Source organism: Carassius auratus, unplaced genomic scaffold (assembly GCF_003368295.1).
Source record: "Carassius auratus strain Wakin unplaced genomic scaffold, ASM336829v1 scaf_tig00214990, whole genome shotgun sequence".
In the NCBI taxonomy this organism is placed as follows: domain Eukaryota; kingdom Metazoa; phylum Chordata; class Actinopteri; order Cypriniformes; family Cyprinidae; genus Carassius; species Carassius auratus.
The window spans coordinates 17,313-41,190 of NW_020527898.1; the positions used below are offsets into that span (position 1 = coordinate 17,313).

At 37.4% G+C, this 23,878-nt stretch overlaps 1 protein-coding gene and 1 pseudogene across 1 annotated transcript; both read left to right on the top strand.

Moving 5' to 3' along the window:
* The first annotated feature begins 262 nt into the window (after nucleotides 1-262).
* LOC113093397 (uncharacterized) lies at nucleotides 263-6,316 on the top strand. The gene is made up of 16 exons (XM_026259185.1): nucleotides 263-457; nucleotides 880-1,018; nucleotides 1,103-1,183; nucleotides 1,270-1,641; nucleotides 1,807-1,898; nucleotides 1,984-2,213; nucleotides 2,417-2,595; nucleotides 2,687-2,774; nucleotides 2,905-3,252; nucleotides 3,364-3,481; nucleotides 3,777-3,868; nucleotides 3,951-4,065; nucleotides 4,195-4,284; nucleotides 4,734-4,895; nucleotides 5,180-5,359; nucleotides 5,451-6,316. Exons 6-16 carry the CDS (start codon nucleotides 2,106-2,108, stop codon nucleotides 5,654-5,656), a joined length of 1,686 nt encoding a protein of 561 aa, XP_026114970.1. The 5' UTR covers nucleotides 263-457; nucleotides 880-1,018; nucleotides 1,103-1,183; nucleotides 1,270-1,641; nucleotides 1,807-1,898; nucleotides 1,984-2,105; the 3' UTR covers nucleotides 5,657-6,316.
* Nucleotides 6,317-22,830: 16,514 nt separating this feature from the next.
* LOC113093396 (protein shisa-9-like) lies at nucleotides 22,831-23,436 on the top strand (annotated as a pseudogene).
* Nucleotides 23,437-23,878: the final 442 nt, after the last annotated feature.

Here is a 23,878-nt window from a genome sequence, read left to right on the forward strand (position 1 = left end):
AAAGTGAGGAGTTACGATCAGTCCGCTGTTTTTAATTTTGACATCTACCGGAACACCGGAACCTCCGTGCATTTTTTTATGGTTATTATTGTCCTCTGGCATGGTTTTAATATTGTTGTTCATATTTTCCTTCTCATTTTAATGTTTCTCTTTGTATTTTTTTTTTTTTTTTTTTTGATGTATGGCATAATAAAAAAAAATAAAAAATAATAACCTCCGTGCATTTGTGTGGTGCGATCTCATTGGTGGGTGTTGGGTGTTGACGCGTCAAGGCCCCACGAAGAAGAAGAAGAAGAAGAAGAAGAAGAAGACGAAGAATACGAGGGAAAATAAGCAGGGAAAGTTAGACAAGGAGGAAAAAGAAGCGTGGAAAATTAACTTGACCAAGCTGAAAATGAATCACCTTGACCCCGAAGATGCCATATTCCTGGTTGATGCATTCCTGGATGAGTGCAAGGTAAATAACATCTCAGTTGTGGAAAAAGTATACGAATTACATACTAATTACAATGTCTAAGACCATAATAGGCTCTGAGGTATAGCAGGGAAGAAGTATCAATGTGCAAAATTGCAACACTCCAAAAAAAGTGCAACTATACAGTACCAGGTTAAATGTCTTTATTCAAATGCAAGCTATAGTGCTGAGCTGAGCTGAGTTCACACGTTAGAGCCAGTGAGAGTTTAATTCAATATTCTGTCAAAACGTTTAACTTTCTTTTCTATTTTTCAATGAAGAACGGGTTTTCTAGACAGGGCCACAACCGTTAGACTGAATTTTTACAATGTAATATTATAACATTGGTTTTATAATGAGATGTTTATAGGTGGTGATAACCTTGGTGGGTGGTGGTTTATTCTGTGGCTTAATTGTTTATTTAGGTGGATCAGCATGGACAAACTAAAGGAGGTTCAAAACAATCCACAAAGTTGTGTGTTTGGCCTGATGAGGACAAAGATGGTCAACCTCTGCCAAAAAGATGTAGAGCTGGAGAGAAACGAAAGCGAGATTCAGCTACTGGTTGGTTTTTTGTCTGTTTTTTCATCATTAGTTGCATTCATTATTTATTGAGCAAGTTCTAAATTGATATTTATATTTTTGCAGTTTCTTCAGCAAGCGTTAAAAGTGTGTCCTGTGCTCCGTCTACCAGCACAACTGAAGACACAGTGATCATCGAAAATTTTGGTTTTTTTCCCTTAATACTTTTTTCCACATTTGTTATGTGGTAATTGCCCAGATTTAACAATGCCTTCTTCCATTTTCATTTTCAGACTCCCTCATTCAAGATGTCCGAGAACTCTTGGGAAGTGGTGATGAACAGTCTTTCCCCTCAGAGTGGAGTAACAGGCAAACTACCTCTCTGGAGAATTGGACAGTAATGAGGCCCTTCATGGTGAACAATATGTTGTCATCTGAGAAGCCCAAGGAGGGGGTTTCCCATCACTGTGGACACAAGGCTGCAGTAGTGATGTGTAGGGACTGTTTACCACGATCACTCTACTGCACAGCCTGTGACCTTTCCACACATGAGGCCCTGGTGCTTCATAACAGAGCATCCATGGTGGAGGGGTTCTTCAGACAACTGCAGCCATCCACTTTTGTTCAGCAGCACGAGGGAGGGAAATTCTCCTATCATGAAAAAGGTGGTTTTTAAGTCTCAGGTTATATAGGCTGTTTTACATTTTACACAAATCCTGGTTTACTCCAACAAACATGCTGGATTAAGTTGTGTTTGATAGAAACAACACCCTCTCTGTTGAGTTTTGGGTTCCATTTACTCTAATATGTAAACTAATTCTGCTTTTTAGATTGCATGTTACCAATCGTTCCTCCCTGCTGCGACTGCTCCACTGGGCAAACAAGCTTTTCCAAGGGAAAGCCAGTTATTTTAATTGGAATGGTAAAAAAAAATGTTTATTATTTCTTCATATTGTGTTTTTTGTTTCTTGTGAACAAGAGATAATTGTTTTTGTCTGAAATTTCAGGAAGATACAACCTCTTCCTTCCATCAGTAAACTGCTCCTGTGGAAAAACCTTGCCAGTGACCATAAGTGATCTGGTTGAAAGTGGTTACTGGCCAGCCACTGTCAATTTTGAGACCTTGTACATGGTGGACTTGTTCACCACGTATGAGGATCTAAAAATCACTGCCCCAGGGATGTCCAGACAAGCTTTTGTCAGCATGCTCGAGTGTCGTACAAAACTCTTCGGGCGAGTGAGTGGACTCATCATTTAGTTATCCTGTTTGGATCACCTTTTAGAGATTCATAGAACAGATTCATTGTTAGGACTTGTTGTTACAATCCCCAAAGTTTCAGCACATATTTCTTGACAGAGCCCTTTCTTCATCATGACCACAGTCTAAAGCCAACCTTCGACACAGTTACTTACTTTTTTGTTTTTCACTTTTGCTCTAAGAGTGGTAAGATTTGTGGGGACACAATGCAGAGGGCCTTCCTCGAATGGGCCTATGCCAAATTTGAGGTTGACAAGCTGTCTCAGGTCCAGCATTTTCAGTGCCCTGCATGCACACCATACATGTTGGCAGTTGCAGTGGATGGGAACCGCAAATTATATCGTTTCAAAAGCCAACCAGGGTGTGTAACATTCATGTACAATGAAATGCTAGTTAGCCACAAATTACTTTTATACAGTAAATTTAACCCACATCTATATATTTCTTTCAAGACCTGATGGGTTTTTTGATGGAGTCTTTTTGGCAAATGATGCTGATGTGTCCTCCTTTGTTGATTACATCCATGAAACAACTGGACATGTAAGCTAAATTTATATTTCATGTGTAACGCCACAATTTTACATTTTTATGAATGCTTGCCAGTTTTTTCCCCAAAATTTAAACATTATTTGGTTTGCATCAAATGCCATAATACCATGATCTTTTTAAGAATCCAGGGAAAGGGAGATGTGGTGCGGGTCAGTGGACCGCAGCACGAGAGTCTGCCAACAAGTCTGGAAACAAACTAGACGAGGAAGGTGTTGAAGTTGCTGTCTGCCGTCATGGGGTTTTGCTCAAGGGACTGAATATGTTCCGTGGAGAAATATTTGCATACCCATTATATCTCCAGAAACAGCTAGCTTCACAGACCGTCCAGTTTTTTTGCTCTGATGTGGTCTGCAAATATTGGCCATATCTGCAGAAAGTTGTGGGCCACTGTCCAGAGTTGGAGGACTTGCTGAACATGCGCCCATTTCTCTCCATCATGCATGCAAAAGCGCATTCATGGATGTGTGAGGTAATAATGACAATTAGATGTATTACTTACCATTTGCAACACACATTATGATTGTCTTTCCTCTGCCCCTACTTGTTGTTTTCCAAATTATAACATTTAAATGTGTTTCAGTTAAAATGGGGGGGACGCAATCAAGAAGGAGCTGGAACAACAATCGGGGAGGAGGTTGAACAGGTTAACAGCTTCCTCTCTCGAGCAGCCATATGTTCCAAGTACATGTCAAAAGCCGGTAAGCATTTTTCATGTAAAGTTGTGTCCAAATTGAGACCAAGTGGTTTTAACACTAATGCTCGGCCTTTGCTTTTTAGAGTTCCATGCATAGGTGCTCCCTTAGAAAACAACTGTCTAGTCAGCACTTTTACACTGATCAGGATTCTCTTAATAATAATTTAACTTCTGACACGTTAATTAATTGTATGATTATTTCCAGGTTTATGTGACAATATTAGAGAATGATCAATGTAGTATCTGACCTGTGGTCCTCACTGTGAACCTAAATTACTGCACATACATTGTGTGTCAAGTTCGCACAGACATGCTAACTATCCAGGCAAGTGGCTGGAACAAGCGAAAGGCAGAAAACCTTGACCGGACACTGGCCAAAAGATACATCAAGGTACAACTAGGAAAATATGTATAATAACATTTTTGTTTTTAAATTCTCAGCATTTGTTAACAAGGATATTTCTTTTGGATAGACTGTACAAAGGATTGCAGAGGCAACAAAGGACCTGGAGAAACTCACAACTGAGTTATCTCTACAGCAAGACACAGTCCAGCAGTGGGTGTCTGATGTGCAGCAGTGGACCTCAGGTACTTTGAAAAAATTATTTGATGCGATATTTTAAGAATCATAGGCTCTGCTCTTGTACAGGGCATCTGAAAATAGGCTGATTGTAAACTGAAATTGGCATTAATCAATTTGTTTGTTGTCGTCCAAAGGAGCAACAATCCAAAATGACCTGCAGAGGACCATCGAGGGGCTATATTTGGGCATCAAACAGCGAAAATTTCAGCTGTATCGTCAGTCTGGTGAGAGCAGAAAAGGCCGCTAGTAATGCAGATTTGTGAAAAATGAATTCACTACTGATTTATACATAGTAAAAATAGCAAAGCCTTTTATTAAAAAAAAAAACATCTTTTGAAATAGGTTTACTACAAGTCAGGGCAGCATACTGAAAAACTGTCAAAATCATAATAAGGTTGAGTGCAATATCCAAATATTTCCAATATTTCTGCATAGTGCAGAGATATCCTGACCTACCAATTTTGTACTCTATTTAAAATAAAAAAAAGTAGATTCTGAAAAAAAATGTTTTTTCACAATTTTTCAAATGATTATGAAACTTGTTATGCAAAAATTATCACACAACATCTGTCACAATAATCATAAAACATACATATTGTGAAGTCTTACTTTGTATGGTGCTTTTGTGTAGTGATCGTGTGAATGTACACTCATTTTGTGTTTCTCATTGTAGGTGGGAACAAGCGAAGGCATCAACTGAGAAGAAAGATTGCTGTTGAGAAGAAAGCCTTGGAAGTTGCCATCAATGACCACAATGCTACTGTGGGGGAAGTTGAAAAACTGCCTCCTCCCAATGAACTCCTGGCTGTGGACAACTACTCCTGGCCATGGGAATGTAAGTACTTCCCCTGAAATGCACTGAATACAAATTGTTTGATTCACACATCTTGATGTAAATATGGAATCCGATGTAAAAAAAAATGTTAAGACACTTGGGCAATATGCAAAAAAAAAGAATGCAGTAATTTGTAAATGGATGTGATCAGACCCCTTCGCGAAGCGCTGATGTTCTATCTCATCCTGTCAGGGTTTATTTCTCTATTGTAGTAGCAAAACATCTTCTGTCCCAATATTTTTATAGGAGGTTGTAAGATAACACTTTGATGTAATGTATTGCAGGTCATGGTGATATGGAGCGAAAAAAAAAAGTTTTTGACAAGGTAATGCTGCTGGCTAGACTAAAAGAAGAAGAATTTATTGTGGTTCGCGAAGTCAAGCAGCACATGGAGTACATGAGGAGTGTTGCTGGACTGATCGAAGAGTTTACCTTTCAGCTGACTGAAGACACCACTGGGAAATGTAAGGACAACACATAGGAAGTCTCTTTCTTCTATTTGCTTCTCTGGTAACCATTGGCTCATTTCTTTATATTTTAATGTCACATTCTCAGGCAGTACAGAGGGCTTAATGGAGAAAGGACGTGAAGGACTACTCTGTGTGCTGAAGAGAAGATTGCGTGAAGTTGAAGCACAACTGGCTAAAGCACGCACAACATACAAATGTATTCTTGGACTGCAAACATTGCCCTTAGATGACTTTTCTGAAGAGGAAGACTCAGAGAATACTTCCTCAACTGATGAGGAACTGGGAGAGTAGTTATTAGGGAGATGATGTGTTTACATTGTGTTGAACCCAAACGTCAGTGCTGTAATAACTTGTATGTGAAACCTGAGGTTATTTTACTGCTGTTGTAATATTTCTTTGTGTTTAGAGCATGTACTGCAAATTCCTCTGATACTGTAAAAACCCATAATGTTAGCCCATTAGTCCCCACCCTCTCCCCCAACTCAATCACTGGTGATTCACAACTGTCAAACATGACAAATTACCTTTGTTTTTTATAGCATTACTTTTTTGGTCAAAATGTATTGCGCATCCCTACATAGCTTCACTATAGTTTGTATATAGTGTACCTACTGTAGTTTACATAGCCTATTGTATTCTTACTCTCTCCAACAGTGTGCTATTCCAGCTTATGTTTCCACGTTAGTATAGTATATCAATACTCACTCACTCTCACACACTCACTCGCTCACACACACACACACTCACACACACACTCACACACACATACATACATACACTCACTCTCACACACACTCTCACTCTCTCGTTCACACACGCGCACACACACACACACACCCCTACCTTTCTAAATATATATAGTCTTTATTTTGTACAGGGCATAGTCTCTTAGCTCTAGAAAGCCTACTTTATTAATTTCACCCAGTAAAATGAACTGTTGTTTCAACTATAGTCATGTCTCTTTTGTTTGATTCATGAATAGTTTTCATTTAAGTCAGTTTACTGTTTTATCCCATTGTGTGAGTTGTTCCTTTCAAGTAAGTAGTATTAAGGCCTATATTCTAAGGCAGGGGTCATCAACTACACTTGTCCGAGGGCCAAACCATTTCTCGGCAGACACTATCAGGGCCAGACACTCTTGTAAAATTAAACTGAATATTGTATCCTATAAGTAATATATTATTAGACATATATTATTATATATTATATTATTATATATTAATTAGCCTTTGCCAGTGTTAACTTACTCATATTACCTGTACGATAGCAAGCCACTAGGGCGAAAACGATATTTTAGGCTTCATATTCATGATGCTGTCAACTGCTCACGTGGGGAAGGTGACTGCCGCTGGACGAGGCGGCCAATCACAGCGAACTGATTGACATCCAGGCTAGGACTGCAGGCGCTTTATGCAGACATAACAGCTGTCAAGCGGAAATGTCAGAGGGGAAATGTCAATTCTTTCGCAAACTGTGTGATTGTTAAACTTTCCCAAAAAATTTGTTTTGTGTCTCAATCATGTTACTCTCGAGGTTCCTGTCGGGAAAACAAAAACGGCGGACATTAAGTGGAAAATTAAATATCTCTTGTCTTAATTATATTTGTGTTTTATAACGCAGCACTAACGTTACAGTAGATTGACATCAAATAACGGTTTCAATAATCACGCCTTCAGTTATGAAAAATAAATGTGTGTGTGTTCTTTTTTTAACATTTTTGATAAGGAAAGTAGCAACATTGTCCATGGCCGTTACTATGGAGATTAGGACAGTCCGCTTTGCGTTACGTGAGCAGAGCAGTTGGCGCGCTGGTCTCATGTTTTAGTTAAACTATCGTCATTAAACAAACATTTTTGTCCTCTTTTAGCAAAGATCATATACATGCAGTATAATTATTTATTAGTCAGTTTGTGATATTTGATATATTGGGTAGATATATGTTTTTACAACCCTAGCACAACCCTAAAACATAAGAACTACAACTGGGGTGCTGATGTCAACACAATTACTGAAGAGGGGTCTAGGGAGTTGTAGTTTTTTTTAAAACACTGGGTTTTTCTTAAAATTGGAAGTTGTAAATACTTAATTGGTGGCATTCCAGGGATTTTAGGGGATATCAAACAAATTTTTGGCATCAGACTTTAAATATTGTCTTGTTCAATTGGGGATTTTTATTTTTACGCCATAGCACACCCCCCTCCCCACCACATCCCTTTGTGACTATGCTGAATTTATAACCCATGTCAACATCTTTCTATTACAGTTTGTCTCATGTATGTAACCCTTTTTGTCCCATAATTATAAGCCTTCAAATATGCCCTGTGGTTAAGGTTCAAAGGTCAATATCTCAAAGCAGGAATAATATAGAACCTTTAGATTGATATATGTTACTCTCCAGGTCAAGACCTTTCCATAGATGTATTTGGTTAAGCTCTATGACAAAGTTAAAAAAAAAATCACATTTTGGACATGTACCCTAACAGCCTCTGGTTCAGAGAGCACTTTGAGGGCTTCAAGTGTGTGTGTGTGTGTGTGTGTGTGTGTGTGTGTGTGTGCGTGTGTGCAGGGGCATCAGACTAGGGGTAAAACCAGTACTGATTACAAGGGCCCCAAAGGAAGAGAGGGTCCTTGAAAAGTCTGGAATATATTTTATTTTACCTGGATATTTTTAGGGAGGCCCATCAGGACTGCATAGGGCCCGGGATCTTGTGCAACGCCCCTGTGTGTGTGTGTGTGTTGAAATTATGATCAAAATGAGGATTGTTTGAGATTTTTTTTGATTGAGATCTTTATGATTATGGAGGGTTTTATGCCAGGATGAACACAGTCATTCAAATCATTTATATATGCCACAGCAAATAGGCTACACAATGCATCTAATGATATAGTTAGATTTAAGTAGACAAGAAAAGTGTTTGCAGTGCTTTATTGGATGGCATGGTTCACTAGTATATAACTCTCTCTCACACACGCACGCGCACACACATACACACACTTGGATATGTGGTTTACGGGAACTCTCCATTTTTTTTTTTTTTTACACCATTTAGTATGGTTTTTTAAAGCGGTATGGTTTATGAGGACACAGATGTCCTCACAAACCATGTTTTCGTTGTAATACCCATGTCATTATGCAAATTTGTGTCCTCATAAACCATATACAAAAACACACACACACACACACACACACACTAACAGCAGGCCCTGACAGGAGGGGACAGAGTAAAGGTACACAGGACCTACAATTTCCACACTTTTATCAGCCCCCGGTCTTCTATTAGTCCAGTGGACCCGAACATCCTGTGTGTAATATAAATGTGGTGTTCAGTGTGTGGCCATTGAAAATGTGTTCAAATATATTTTCTATTGTAAATATTTGTAAGTCGCTTTGGACAAAAGCATCTGCTAAAGGATTAAATAAATATATATTCTTCACAGAAAATGAGCCAAGGCCAAAGTGTCTGAGTTTGAACAAATAATTAATCGTATCATTTTTATTTTGATAAAAAATGAAAACGGGTCCAACAGACCCGGACACCATACAATGGTTAAATGTAACTGTCACAAAAGTGGCATCACGTTTTTACGTGTGGGCAACGTAGCTCTGAGAGGTCACTGATTGACACGTGGGTTGCCCTATCACAGAGGCACAGAGGTCAGCAGATTGACAAGTGAGTGGGAGGGGGGGGGGGGTGTCCGCTCTTTCCGCCACCCACCATTCATACTAGTGATGGGAAGTTCGGCTCTTTTGGCTCAGCTTCCAAAGAAGATCCGGCTCTTTCGACTCCTGAATGGGTCTTAATTTAGGATTTTTTGCAGAGCTTTGTTTTACCATAATTTTGCAAATATTAATGGTTTGTGTGTTGAAAACCCTTTCATGTGCAGTATTTTTTATGAGAATCATTATAATTGCTTAAATTTTGTGCATTTATTTTGTTACAAAACCAGTCTTTTGTTTAATATTTTAAACAAAAATTTTATTGCACAAATTAACAACAAAACCGAATATAAATCCAATAGAAATAAAAAAAAAAAAAGCAAATAAATCCACAGAACTAGAACCAAACTCAAGCAAACAGTTTTAATGTCCTCAGTGAAGATTGGCATTCAAAAAAAATCAGATGCCTCAGCTTTGATGGACTGATCATATTTCTTTTTTCTGTGATTATCTGCCCTGTTTTTTTAGATTCTCTCTGAAGGAACAGATGTTGCCACAATACACACAGTCTCCCCTCCATTAACGTTGTTACGACTCCTTAACTTGCAGTGGAATGCCGCTTCACTTCACCCCCCTCTCTGTTTTTACATAATGTTATGATCCCATATACTCACATCTGATTGGCCTCGATGCGATTGCTGACCAATCAAAACAAAGTTCTGCCTTGAGGTAAGCAGCCAAAGGAAAAACATTTTTGGAGCCGGCTCTCAATCGAAGCGAACCGGCTCTTCTGATTCACTACAAAGCATCGGCTCTCAGAGCCGCATCTTTTGCGCATGACCCATCACTAATTCATACTGTACATCCTCAAAGGTAGGTAATGAATACACGTAGTGATATCAACATATGCTTACGGAACCGGAATAATAAAGTTAGTTAGCGCTGTCTAAGCCATCATTCGTTAATTATTTATCACCATGAATTTATAGGGATGTGTCCAAGGACATAGGGGTTTATCCAGCATTAACGTATATTAGCCTACCCATTTAACGTTAGCTGCAGTTGGCGGCAATGTGCTAATCGAGTTCAGAAAGATAAGTTGGAAACTTTATTGATTCCAAATTCATGTCACTGCAGCAGAACAGTCAACTGCATCAATATTTTTTTCCGTGGCCGGATAATTTCATACGTCTTTTATTAATGGCCCGCGGTAAATCGCACTCCCACCACTCACTCAAACTACAAATCCCAAAATGCACTGCAATAGCTTACACACAGGTCATTAAAACGGCTCAAGGGCAGAAATGTATAGTCATTTAAACGCAAAATAAACTACATCGATATTAATGATATCTCGTGCTGTATCGCGTTTGAAAATATGAAACACACATGAAGTGTTGATATCTGACACTAGCCTACTGATAATGCTGAAATAGTCCAAATTACAAATATTTGTAATGTAACACTTAAATAAGGCAGTTCCTATGTCTCTTTGGTTATTAAATGTTGATTGTTTTGTATTCTAGTTTTAAGATGCCACGAGGGTCAACAATAACAACCTGTGTGGGCTGCAAAGCAGCTATTGGTGTGGCCACCAAGACCTGCAAATATTGCCAGTCTGTACAGCCAAGAAAGCAAAGACTGGCAAAAAAACTTAAGAATTTTGAGGACAGAAAGGAGAAGTGGTTAAAAAACCAAACCAAAAACCAAACCACCTCTCATGTTATTGATGAGGCATCTGTCTTGGTATGTGTTTAACGTCTGTAGCCCACAATGTTTAAGACATTTATAATTGCCTATATTTCTGTGTGTATATATATATATATATATATATATATATATATATATATATATATATATATATATATATATATATATATATATATATATATATATATATATATATAAAATATTATATCTTTATTTTCAGGTCGAAAAGTTAAACACATTGGGGTACAAGGCCATAGTCTTCATTGGAAAGAAAACAAAGAAACAGAAAACCTGGTCCGCACAAGTCCTCCAGCCAAAATGGCAGCTGTCAGACCATTCTGCAAAATGCCTGGACAGGATGAAGGCTCTTTATGAACTGTTAATTGATGGTAAGTGTGTGCGATTATTTAAAATCTTACTCCATAGTCAACATAAAAATAAATGTGACAGCAATTACAGTTGTGGATTTTCTTGGTACCGCTGTCACAGGGCAAACCACAGTGGGCCAAAAATAGCTATTCATTTGTTGCTTCATCAAATTTGGTCTTTGCTTTATCCAATAGGTGTTTCTTTTAGTTTCTTTTGTTTAATAAAAAATGTTTCTACTTTCAGAGTCTTACATATTAATATATAAATATATATATCATCTTTGACTTTGGGAAACACTGGTCAGCCTTTTTTTTATTTTCTGATGGTTTATGGACCAAACAACTTATTGATTCATTGAAAAGATTATGAAAATAACAGTTGTTTGCAGACCTAGTTTCTTTTACTAGTCAGTGAGCCACATAGCTCACTGATTTGTCTGCTATACATAGCAAAATAGTCAACAGCAAGAGGCATTGCTCAATTCAACTTCAAAAAACTATAAACACATATCTCCACTTCACATGAGATAATGAGATCCTACAATTTGCACCAGAGTACAAAATCAGCCTCACCTCAGTTCTACAGAGAGCATAGAGTCCATAGGGCAGCATTTATAGACAGAAGAATACAAAAGACAAATGTACTGGACATTTCCTTATGGAGCACAGTCCATGCTAGAAAAAAGGGGACCTTTGTTCTTATTACAGGAGGTGAATAATTTCCTCTTTTTGTACCATTTAGGTTGTACTAACCAGCAGCCCGCCACCGGTCCTCCTCCCATCCAGTCCACCACCAGTCCTCCTCCTCCTCCCATCCAGTCCACCACCAGTCCTCCTCCTCCTCCCATCCAGTCCACCACCAGTCCTCCTCCTCCTCCCATCCAGTCCACCACCAGTCCTCCTCCTCCTCCCATCCAGTCCACCACCAGTCCTCCTCCTCCTCCCATCCAGTCCACCACCAGTCCTCCTCCTCCTCCCATCCAGTCCACCACCAGTCCTCCTCCTCCTCCCATCCAGTCCATCACCAGTCCTCCTCCCATCCAGTCCACCACCAGTCCTCCTCCTCCTCCCATCCAGTCCACCACCAGTCCTCCTCCTCCTCCCATCCAGTCCACCACCAGTCCTCCTCCTCCTCCCATCCAGTCCACCACCAGTCCTCCTCCTCCTCCCATCCAGTCCATCACCAGTCCTCCTCCCATCCAGTCCATCACCAGTCCTCCTCCCATCCAGTCCATCACCAGTCCTCCTCCCATCCAGTCCATCACCAGTCCTCCTCCTCCTCCCATCCAGTCCATCACCAGTTGTCCTCCTCCTCCCATCCAGTCCATCACCAGTCCTCCTCCTCCTCCCATCCAGTCCATCACCAGTCCTCCTCCCATCCAGTCCATCACCAGTCCTCCTCCAATCCAGTCCACCATCCAGCTCACCACCAGTCCTCCCATCCTACCCCTCACAGAACCACCTCAGCAGAAACGAAGTAAGTTATGTTGATATTTTCAAATAGCATATAAATCATTATTCAATTGCTAGTCATCTTTTTTTTCATATGTTGTTTAATCACGGTATACATGATAACCATGTTAAACATTTAATCTGTCTCTCCTTCTTAAACTGAAACAATACTCTAAACAAGGAAATGTATTTAAATTTGAAAAAAAGAAAAAAAATCCAATGACCGATTAGTGTGAGGTGACTTTTGAGGTGTTATACCAGTAACTACTGTAATATGTAGGTCTGGATAACTTGCCTTTCAAATATTACTAAAGGCAAATATAACATTTTTAAAATTCTGCCAGGAAGATTGACAGATGCTGAAGCAAAAACAAACTTTTGGCAAGTGAATTACTGAAGTGGTATCAGCCACAATGTGCCACTAGAACAGCTTCAATCTATATAGGAACTGATGATGATGGAGAGCACTGTTGCACATCCAAGGTCTGCTGTAGGTGTTTGGTGACTCATTTTTAGCTGTATAGGATGCACTTCAGTCTACTGTGCATATGGACAAGCTCAGTATGTGCACACACACACATCAAAATACATGGCTGTAACAATTAACATCCTGTGCTGGTTTCTGTTAAGTAAGGGATAATGTATAGCGAGGCGGTTGTTATAGCGAATACAACCACGACAGGCTGATCGGGTCTACCAAAATGGCTACCTACCAAATAAATAAATAATTTTACACAAAATATTGATTTAAAAAAGGAGTTTATTGATTTTAAAACGATTGTATTGCTTCCGTTAAAGAACACCGTGTCCATGGGAACGCTCTGTTTTTCCATGGCAACGGTGTGTAATACTTATCAGTGGTCTGTTATCAAGAAATAACATTCTACATTAGAATTTAACCAAACCATGTAATAATAAATGATAATCAACTCAAAATATGTGTAACTTAGCAAGCTTTCATATTCTGTGGGGAGCGTGGATTCATGTCATCGTAATCAATTTCTTATTTCTCAGTTTGTTTATATGTGTTTATGCACTTATAAATTAGGCCCCTGATGATCATAAAAAACCCTATTCCAGTGGAGTTGCTATGTTCAATGAATTTACAATGAAGACAAGATATTTAATGTTCAAACTGAAAAGCTTTACTGTTTGTTTACAAAGATTCTCTCATTTTGAATGTCATGGGGCATGGGTATGCCATGGACACTAACACACCCCCATGGCTTTTGAACTTAGCACTGATAACAATCTGGATGGTCCTTTTCCTCTTTATCCCGAGGTACACAACGTCCATGATTTCAAAAATCTATTTCAAATGCGGACAGCACTCATAGCACTTGTAGTAGCGACAAACTGTGTTAACATATTTTTTTCCAAAGTGTTCCTGAGCCCACATTAATATCCTTTACAGTAGTGATTCCCACCATCACATAACATCCCCAGAAGGCTCAGTCATTCACAACCAAGGATGACTTGCTCGTGAATGAATTCCGGGGATGCCCCTTTTATGCCTAATCATGACACTCACGTGTTTCCAATGAACCTGTTCACCTGTGGAATGTTCCAAACATTCCCAGTCTTGATTCTGTCCCAGGTTTTTAGGAGTATGTTGCAGGGCTCAAATTCAAAATGAGTTAATATTAGCTAAAAAACAATAAAGTTTTTCAGCTTGTCTTTGTAGAGTATTCAATTTAATATAGGTTGAAAATGATTTGCAAATAGTTGTATTATGTTTTTATTTTCGTTTTACAGTTGACCAAGCTTCATTGAAACTGGGGTTTGTAAAACCCATTGAATCAGATTGACAAAATCTTCATACTTAGTAATTCATTATGTGAGACACTGTGGTCTGTGAATTGAAGTCTGGAAGACACATCTCCAGACAATATTGAGGTTATAGGATAAAGGTAATTTGTGTAGGAGGAACTACATTCATTGTCTTTTCCTTCAATTGGTCACCTGTGTGTACATCTTGTAGTCTATAACCCTTGGTAGAGCGAAGAAGTGACCATACAGCATATGGTTAAACAATTTCCATGAATTTCAATGAGTGCCTATATCTATATCTTTCCAATTGTAATGTGATATTATATATTTGTTATTGGAATAAAGGTATTTAGACCAGTATTCATTGTAATAACAGCTACATTTCCTTAATCTCAACAGATATGTCTGCAAACAATAAAAAGAAGCAGCAGAATTCTGCAGCCTCAGACATGTCTACAAGGAAGAAACTGAGGGGGAAAAAATCACCCAAAGGTTATTAAGCTTTCCTAGATTTACATTTCACCATTTCAAATCAGATTTCAAATAAAGTGATTATTTTACCCTAGCCAGATGTACGTAAGTCATAAATATATCATGTGTTGCCTGTCAAAATAATTTTTTAACTAATTGATGAAGATGTATGAGGTCAAACTCATGTACTTTTTTTGCTCTTTTAGAATGTAACCATGGTATCCTAGAAGGGGAACCTTACTACCCAGTGAAGAGGGTGATCCGCTGCAAAATGCAGAAGGTTAGCTTTACAATAATTAAAAGTCTTAGATGTACTCAGTGGAATTGCAGCACCCCAACTGGAAACCCCTTAACCACATAACTTTGATGTTTTTTCAGGGGATCCAAATGAAGTTGGTGGAATGGGAGCCCTGTTCACTCTGGTGTGTACAATTTATCATAGTTTTGATTGGAATAACCTAATTCTTAGCACTTCAAAACTTAAAGTAATATCCTTAGTTTGTATTTGTGGGTGGCTGTGGCTCAGTGTGTCGAAGTGTCCTTGGGCACTCTTCGAGAGAGTTGCACATCTAATGCTGGCTATTTCACATGCAAGCATGTCAGTCAATGAAATAATCCATGCCATGGGACCTTTAAGGCAGATAAACCTGACTGCCATAATTGAAAGACATATGTTGAACATAAGAACCAATTTATTCTGAGCAAAAGGGGAGGTCTTTCATGACCAAATTTTCAAGACTAATATTGTGCAGCAAATTGCAGAGGTCTTTTACAATGGATACCTTCAGAGCAGAGGTATATGATTTCAAATAACCGGCTACACCGTAGGTAATGCATATTCAAACCTTAACCAAAATATTACCATAGGCAGGAAATTTACTGTTATCAGGTTACTGTAAGTTTATAAACCTACTGAATGAAGGGGTGGCTTGCTGTTCATCATTGCCCTTAACCTTGTCATGTTTGTTTTGAATTTAATTCATGGCTGATGTAAAGACCTAAATTAATAACAATCTCTTTTTATTACAGTGGGGAAACTTGGCCGCCACAGTGGGTGACGGAGGAGAACACCACAAATTAAGGAAATGTTCAATCCCATTGTTTTGTTCCATAAGCTATGTGTATGTTGTTTACAGTATATTAAAAAAATTAAAATTCAAAAGCCTGAAAGACTCCCACTTTGTTGCAACCAGAGAACACATGCTGTTTTTACAAAAGCTTGACAGATCATCTCTCTCCTTCACACATAGATGATAGATAGATAGATAGATATTGCATACTTCAAATAATATAAATAAAATTAATTCACCTCCATGCAGAGAAAAACTTGATAATACACCAGAAATAAGTTATTACCACTGATCTTTAATATAGATCAGTGGTTATTACTAAGACCAGACACGTGGTGGCAGCACTGAATATGTCATAAGAAACGTCATCACATCAGTGGAACACTGCCTGGATATTTATTGAAATATTATGCTCGAGGAGTAATACCACAAATAACACGCCAGTCCATATTCTTGGACTAACAATGATTCCAAACTAAAAAAAGTACTTCTTTTTTGTAACTCGTCACTTTGTCAACATTAGTTTCTCCCGCTGCCACCTCAGACGAAACCATAGACTGTAAAAAAATATGGACGTAGTGTCCGTGACGTCACCCATAGACTCCTCGGTTTTGAAGCCTAAAGTGTGCAGAGCGGGCCGTCGCCATCTTGGCAGCGCATCACCGCGTGACTCTCCCGGATAATCGAAAATGGGCAAAAAGGCGGGAGCTGATTGCTGAAGCCACGCCCACCTATCGCGACGGCATTGTCAGCAGCGGCAATCCACCTGTCACTCAAGTGGCCACGCCCTTAATTATGCAGAACTTTAAGGCTTAATATAATTTAAACGGATGAGTTATAAAAAAAATCACCCCCCTCACAGTTGTCATGAAGGGCAAAATTAGCAATGTAGACCAAAATCATTTTTTGAACCAGGCTGTAAACGTTTTTTTTCTGCTGTAAAGTTGGGCATTTTAACACGAGGACTCTATGGGAATGACTCCCTTCTGCAACCAGCCTCAAGCGGCCGGTCGATGAATTGCAGTTTTAGTCACTTCTTTATTGGCTTCACGAGAGAGAGCGTGAGGTTGCCGCTCGGAAGAAACGCATATAGTGGGCAGGGGTTTGATCTGTCAGACGGAGCGAAATCGCAAGGAAGAGTATGTGGAATCTGGGGCCACAGCTATGCTAGGCGATAGCAGCGTCCATAGCAACCAAAACGTTGCAGTTTCACGTTATTCTGGCGAAATCAGTAAAATCTTCGCAACAACGAACAAGCGAGTGATTATGTACATCCACTGAGTGAATATTCTGAAAATAATATATATATTTCTCGCTAGAAATGTAATCAAAACTTATTTTTATGCAGAGACTAACTCAAAATATTGATTTTTTTCACTAAAAATGAGAGAAATGTCCGCCATGTTTTTTTGTTCTCACGGTCGGAATCTTGAAAGTCACGTGACTTGGACGCTAAACAATAGGAAAAGAATTGGCAAAAAAAACGTAACAGTCATACAATTCAAGGGCCATTATTGTAACCCCTCTACGTTTTGCACTTTGGACCAACGTAGTCAGGGTACGTTTTTATATGAGACTGGGTTGCACATAAAGAGATATCAGACATGCACTCTAAATATGTGAAAAATTCAGCACTAAAGCACTTGTCAGAATTATAAATAAATAGTTGAAAAATACCTTTAATGGCTCTCAAACTGGCCTCAGTCTTCCTTATGTGCAGCTTAAGTATAACTATTTTCAATTCTTTTAAGTGCTACAATGACTAAACTATGTTGACTCATTCAACATTACTATCAGCACTAGAATCAATGTATATTTTCAGAGATTTAAAATTAATCAAGAGATCTGACCTTACATTTTCAGAAACTTTTACTTTGTTTGTATTTATTAGATATGTAATAAGCATGAATAATAATAACATTAACAACAACTTATTAATAATAGTTCTAAAGCAATTAATTTTTTTTAAATATATTTGACTATTTATGAGTCGTTTTGTATTATGCTTTTTCATACGCACAATGAAAAATATATGTGTAGTAAAATTAGATGATCACTACCATACTATTAATTCAGATTTCATTTCAAATTTATCTTTTTTATTTATCTTTTATGTCTTTATTAGTGATGTCAAATGATTAATCACGATTAATCTCATCCAAAATAAAGGTTTTTGTTTACGTAATATATGTATGTGTACTGTTTATATTTATTACATTTATATAAATAGTCACACATGTATGTATATATTTAATAAAAATATGTTATGTTTTTATATTAAAAATATTTTAATAAAATGTATAATATTACTATCTATCTATCTATCTATATATAAATTAAATTATATGAATATTAATATATACATGTTAATATATACTAAATATAAACTGTATGTGTGTGTATTTGTATATACATAATAAATATACATAGTACACACACATAACTATATTATGTAAACAAAAACATTTATTTTGGATGAGATTAATCGTGAATAATCATTTTACAGCACTATTATTTATTTATTTATTTATTTATTTATTATTATTTTAAACAAATAAAATAAAAGTAAAAGAAGGTTTTAAAAGTAGAGAGAAAAAGTTGTAGATCTCATGTCACTGTAATGATGAGCTAGTGTAAAGCTCAATTTAGAGAGATGACGAAATAGATAATTCAATCAAAGTCCCCTGTCTAATGCGCTTAAGATGTACATATTCCAGACTGGGAGATTAAAATGACTCAATATTTTCCTTTAAAAACTTGAAAACCTTTAAACCTTAGTGCTGCTTTAATCTAGTTCTTAAACCGCAGGGAAAAAAGAAGAGTCCCCTAGCATAGAAATCCCACGTGTCTTCAATATTTTCATTCCGCTGGACATTTGAAACATGCTTTCAGGCCAAGGCTAAAATAAACTTGCTGATGCAAGTGCATTTATTGTGAAACTAATCCCGTAGTTTGCTATAATCACAATGTGAAGCGATACTAAGATTTTAGACCCATCAAAGTGTAGGTTAAAAGAAACGAAACCTAGGAAAGTTGTGAGGAGCGAGTAAAAAGAGCAAGTAAATCATATTATTGAAATTCTGAGATGAGTGGCAGGTTTTCTCAATGGATCCAGGTGCTTCTAAACCAATTTACAATAATAAAGAACTCAAGCACAGTGGAGTGACTGGCTATTTGCATCTCTTTTCACTTGGTAAAGGTCAAGTTTGACAGAGAGTCTGCAGAGACCTCAAACAGACCTGACTGTTTATGAGACATTAAAATACACACAATTCACCAGAGGTTTTATAGTCATAAAAGGGCATATGACTGGTTTAATCATCAAAAATGTTTGCACTGAAAATTCTCTTTCTTTCTTTATTTCTTTCTTTCTTATTTCTTTCTTTCCACCTATAGCTACTGTGTGTAATTTTTTACTTAGTTATGTTTCTGTTCTCTCTGTTTCTGTTTCTCTCTTCGACTCTGTTTTCCCGATTTTCTTTTGCCATGGTAGTATCAGTGTATGTGTACTGAATGGAAGAATGGCCCTACTGCTTCACATGCAGCATGTGCAATTGGATATAGATCATTCAGCAGTGTCAGCACTGACTGATAGTCAATACTACTGTACATTAGCAGATAGCCCAAGAACAGTGGGTGTTGTGCTAATTTGGGACTTTGGGGAGAAAAGGGCAAATTCTCTTTGACTAGGCTATATGACATCACATACATTGCACCTGAATATAATTACGTTGCTAAATATATTACAATGTATGTTAAATTTATTATTTATATTAATAACAGTGAATTGTGCATAATTACAAGCAACTAACATATGTGCATGAGAAGATGTGGTAAATGACTATTTATGTAATTACATTGTAACAACGACACCTTATAATTCAATGTATAATTCAATCTTGGTTACAAATCACAACAGTCTACAGTTGTTGCCCTTTCCATCAATACTAGTACACACTACTGCACTGCTTCAATTCTTCATCTATTCTTTTTTTAAATAGCCTGATCTCATATTCCTTTCATTTTATGCAGTAGAGAGACTGAATAATATATCTTCCATATAACTAAATATCTAGAGAGGAGAGTGCTGTGCATCTGTTAATATCTCTCTGTCAAACACAAAAGACACTGTTCTGAACTCTATACTGGCCACTCTTTTCCATGCAATTACAATGAATAAGGATAATAATGTGCGTAACAACATGTCCATTGAATATTTAATTTTCCCTCGTGTCAGAAAGTAGTGTGAACACTTGGAGTAAATCACAAATATAAGCATGATCACTAATAATAATGGGTTCTATTGTCTTTTGATGCATTGCATTGCATTGATGCACCTTTTTAAAACCATCCATCAGACTATAGTCTGACCAGGCTAAGATCAACAAACCAGCTCAGGCTGGTCTAAGATGTTTTTACATCAGAAAAGCACCATCAAAGTATCATAAATCGGTCCACATGACTCATGCGCTGTATTTGGACTCTCCCAAGTCTTCATACACCCCTTGTGTTCATTTATTAAACACTTTGACTAATCTGACAATTCCTTCAGCTATCAGTAAGTGTGTAGTCAGTCCCCTAAGCTTAATTTAAATCATTTTTGATACCCGTTTGCTAATTCTACTGAAGTACTTTTAAAAATCTGCTGAGAAAAAAAATCAGTGTGGACCTGGATATGACAGAGAAGCCTGAGTGATGAGGCAAAAAGACAAATAATGCTTGTAATCATCAAAAATAAATGTAACCGTGTATAAGTATTTCGACTTTAAGGTCATCAAGATGCTTTGCGTTTTCAAAAAGGAGAGACAAAAAGGGCAAAGTAGGAGATATAGATTGAAAAAAGAAAAAACTTAGTTTGAGACGACCAAAGAGATCCTTGAGACGCCTTATTCATCCTGTCCTCCTTCCTCTCTTCAGATCTCCAGGTTATGTTTGTCACATCTCAAACCCTGTGTAGAGAGCTGATCAAAGACACAAGTCCCCTCAGAGCCCTTCACAACTTCACTGTACGTGAAGAATGGAAGAGGACTGCAGAAAAACTGCAATAACCTTGTAAAAATTCAAATAGTTGGTCTAATCATTGATATTTTGACATTGGACAGTCAGGACATTTTCTGTTTTTGTGTTTCTGTTTAGTTCATACAGCGCTGCAGAAGAATGGATATAAGACATGGTGAATACTGATGTTCTGATGGACAGGGGTGGGGGACACTTCAAGAGGACTTTGGCATCAAAATATGTCAGATGTAAATTCATGTTCCTGGTCTATTTGATGTTGAACACAGTTTTCAGATTGTGGCGTGTGGAACAGTATACATTACAAGCAACCAAAACTAGCTGTTTATAATACAATTTATGTTAAATGATCAATTTGAATTAAAACCAAGTTACATTAAAAACTAAAAACTAATAATTAAATTAATACAAAAACACCAACAAAAGATAAACTGATTTTGTTTACATATTTCATGTACTGTACATTTTCGAACATCTGAGGTTGGTAAGATTGAACTTTTCAAAAAAAAAAAAAAAAAAAAAAGTCTTATGTTCACAAATGCTGCATTTATTTAAATATAAATATAATGCAATATTGTTAAATATTTTTACTGCAAAGCTGAATTTTCTCCAGTTTTGTCTTTCATTTTAATATGCTGTTTTGGTGCTCATGAAACATTTCTTAATATTATGCATTTTGATAACAGTTAATATTTTTGTGGAAACTGTAATCCATTTTGGGGGAATTCTTTGATGTCTTAACTGTCACTTTTGATTAAAAAATTAAATACAATTCATTTTAATCTGCATTAACACTTCTTTTGCAGAAAAAAGATTGATTTCTTAAAAAAAATATTATAATAATAAAACATTAATGACCCCAAACTTTGAATGGTGCTATCTTGAAAGCTTTTAAGCTCAAAACGTCACCTGTGGTGAAAACATAAATTTTTCTTTTACTTTTGGAGCCAGCTTTGCTCTTCCTGTATCTTGTATATTCCTCTCTAAACATGTAGAATAAAAAACATAAATTACATTTTTAGAGTAATTAGAGTTAGTCATGAATAAGACCTTACAAGCTATAATCTATTTTCTGCTATTAATCAGATAATCAGATATTACAAAACCAACTCACACAGAAAATAATAATACACAACATGAACCTTAAGTCATGATAGAGATGGCTGGACAATAAAACTATTCATTTATTTTTTGCATGTTCTATTTCACTCTCAATTAAGCTCTTCAGTGTCTCCTCCCCTTTCACCCTATAACCAGCAGCTGCCCCCACCTCTCTCTCTCTCTCAATCCCCCTCTCTCTTTCGTTCTCTCTCTCTCTCTCTGTGATATGCTGAGAACAGAAAGGAGGAGTTTTAATTTGAATCCCGTACTGTTGCCCTACATAAGGCTCAGAGACAGCAGTCTGAGTGGATCGCTGTGGATTAAAACACCTGTCTGTGGCTTTACTTGCTCCTCGGGGAAGGATTTTTAATGGTAAATTACTTTGACTGGTTGTTTACAGAAGTTTCACTGGTGAGCATGGACAACAAGTGTTGAACAGTGAATGGATACAAAACGAGATGTATATCTGGAAAGCACCAGAGCGAGACGGCAAATGTCCAAATAGTTATTTTCTTTCTCAAAAGACACAAAGGTAATTGTTGTAATTGAAAAAAATATTTTTTTACTATACCATTTTTCAGTTTTAAGTACTTAAACCATATTATATTTGGTTAAAATAGAATTTTATGAACTGAAAAAAAGTTAAATGAAAGCATTCATTAAAAAAAAAAAAGAATATTTAATATTCATTATAACACATTTTTTATACATTTTTTTTTTAAATAGAATATTTTTAAATCCATGAATTAATCTTTTAAACATTTCTTTGACCATAGCTGTAATTGTGTGAAAGTAATTCAGCACTTGCTAGAACTCTTCTTTTAATATTTCTGCTAGGTATCTTCTCTTAAAGTGAGGTGAAGCAGTTGGCGCAGTGTGTCGGGTGAAGCATGGCTGGAAATAGTTTTTTACTACATCTTCTGCTCACTGCCATCGTGGGACGGGCTGCTAAAACACAGGACGAGACTTCTACTGATATGGACATCCAAACAGCCAATCAGACTATAGATCCTCTGTTGATTTCTGTGACATCAGAGGGGCCTCCAACTTCGACCACACCTGCAGAGGTGGAGGAGGACACTGTGCCGTCCACTGGCACCCGCTGTCGGGGTTACTATGATGTCATGGGCCAGTGGGACCCTCCCTTTAACTGTAATGCAGGTATCTTCCTGTACTGTTGCGGCACCTGTTTCTATCGGTTCTGCTGTCAGTTCCGTCAGCAACGACTGGATCAGACTTCCTGCTCCAACTATGATACTCCAATTTGGGCCAACACAGGAAAAACCAGTGGCCACCAACACTGAGGTGCAGCCAGACCATGAGCGGGATCGGACTCACATGATTGTGTACATAATCTGCGGTGTGGTGGCCATCATGGTCCTAGTGGGAATCTTCACCAAACTGGGGCTGGAAAAGAGCCGTGGAGTCCAGAATGATCTCAGTAACTCCAGGTGAGTGGAAATGAGCTCGGTAACAAAATCTAGTGAGCTGCTACAAGAGCTTTTTTAATGTTAAAAACAAACAAGCCAGCCCAGTCCAGATGAGAACTGGTAAAGAAAAAGTAATGCAACAAATTACTTTCCATTAAAAGTAACTTTAACACAATAAGTTACTTTTTTAGGGTGTAACTCAATAATGTAATATATTATTTTAAAAAGTAACTTACCCCCCACACTTAACATAGTTGATATGTCACATGGCTTGACTGCCTTTCTTGGTCATTTTCACAGTAAATTCTGGGACTCCCTTGTGAAAACGATTTACACTTTAGCATACAGGTGCTTCTCAATAAATTAGAATGTCATAGAAAAAATCAACTTAAAAACTTTATTAAATAAATTAAATGCACACAGACTGAAGAAGTTTATGGTCTGGTTATTTTAATTGTGATGATTTT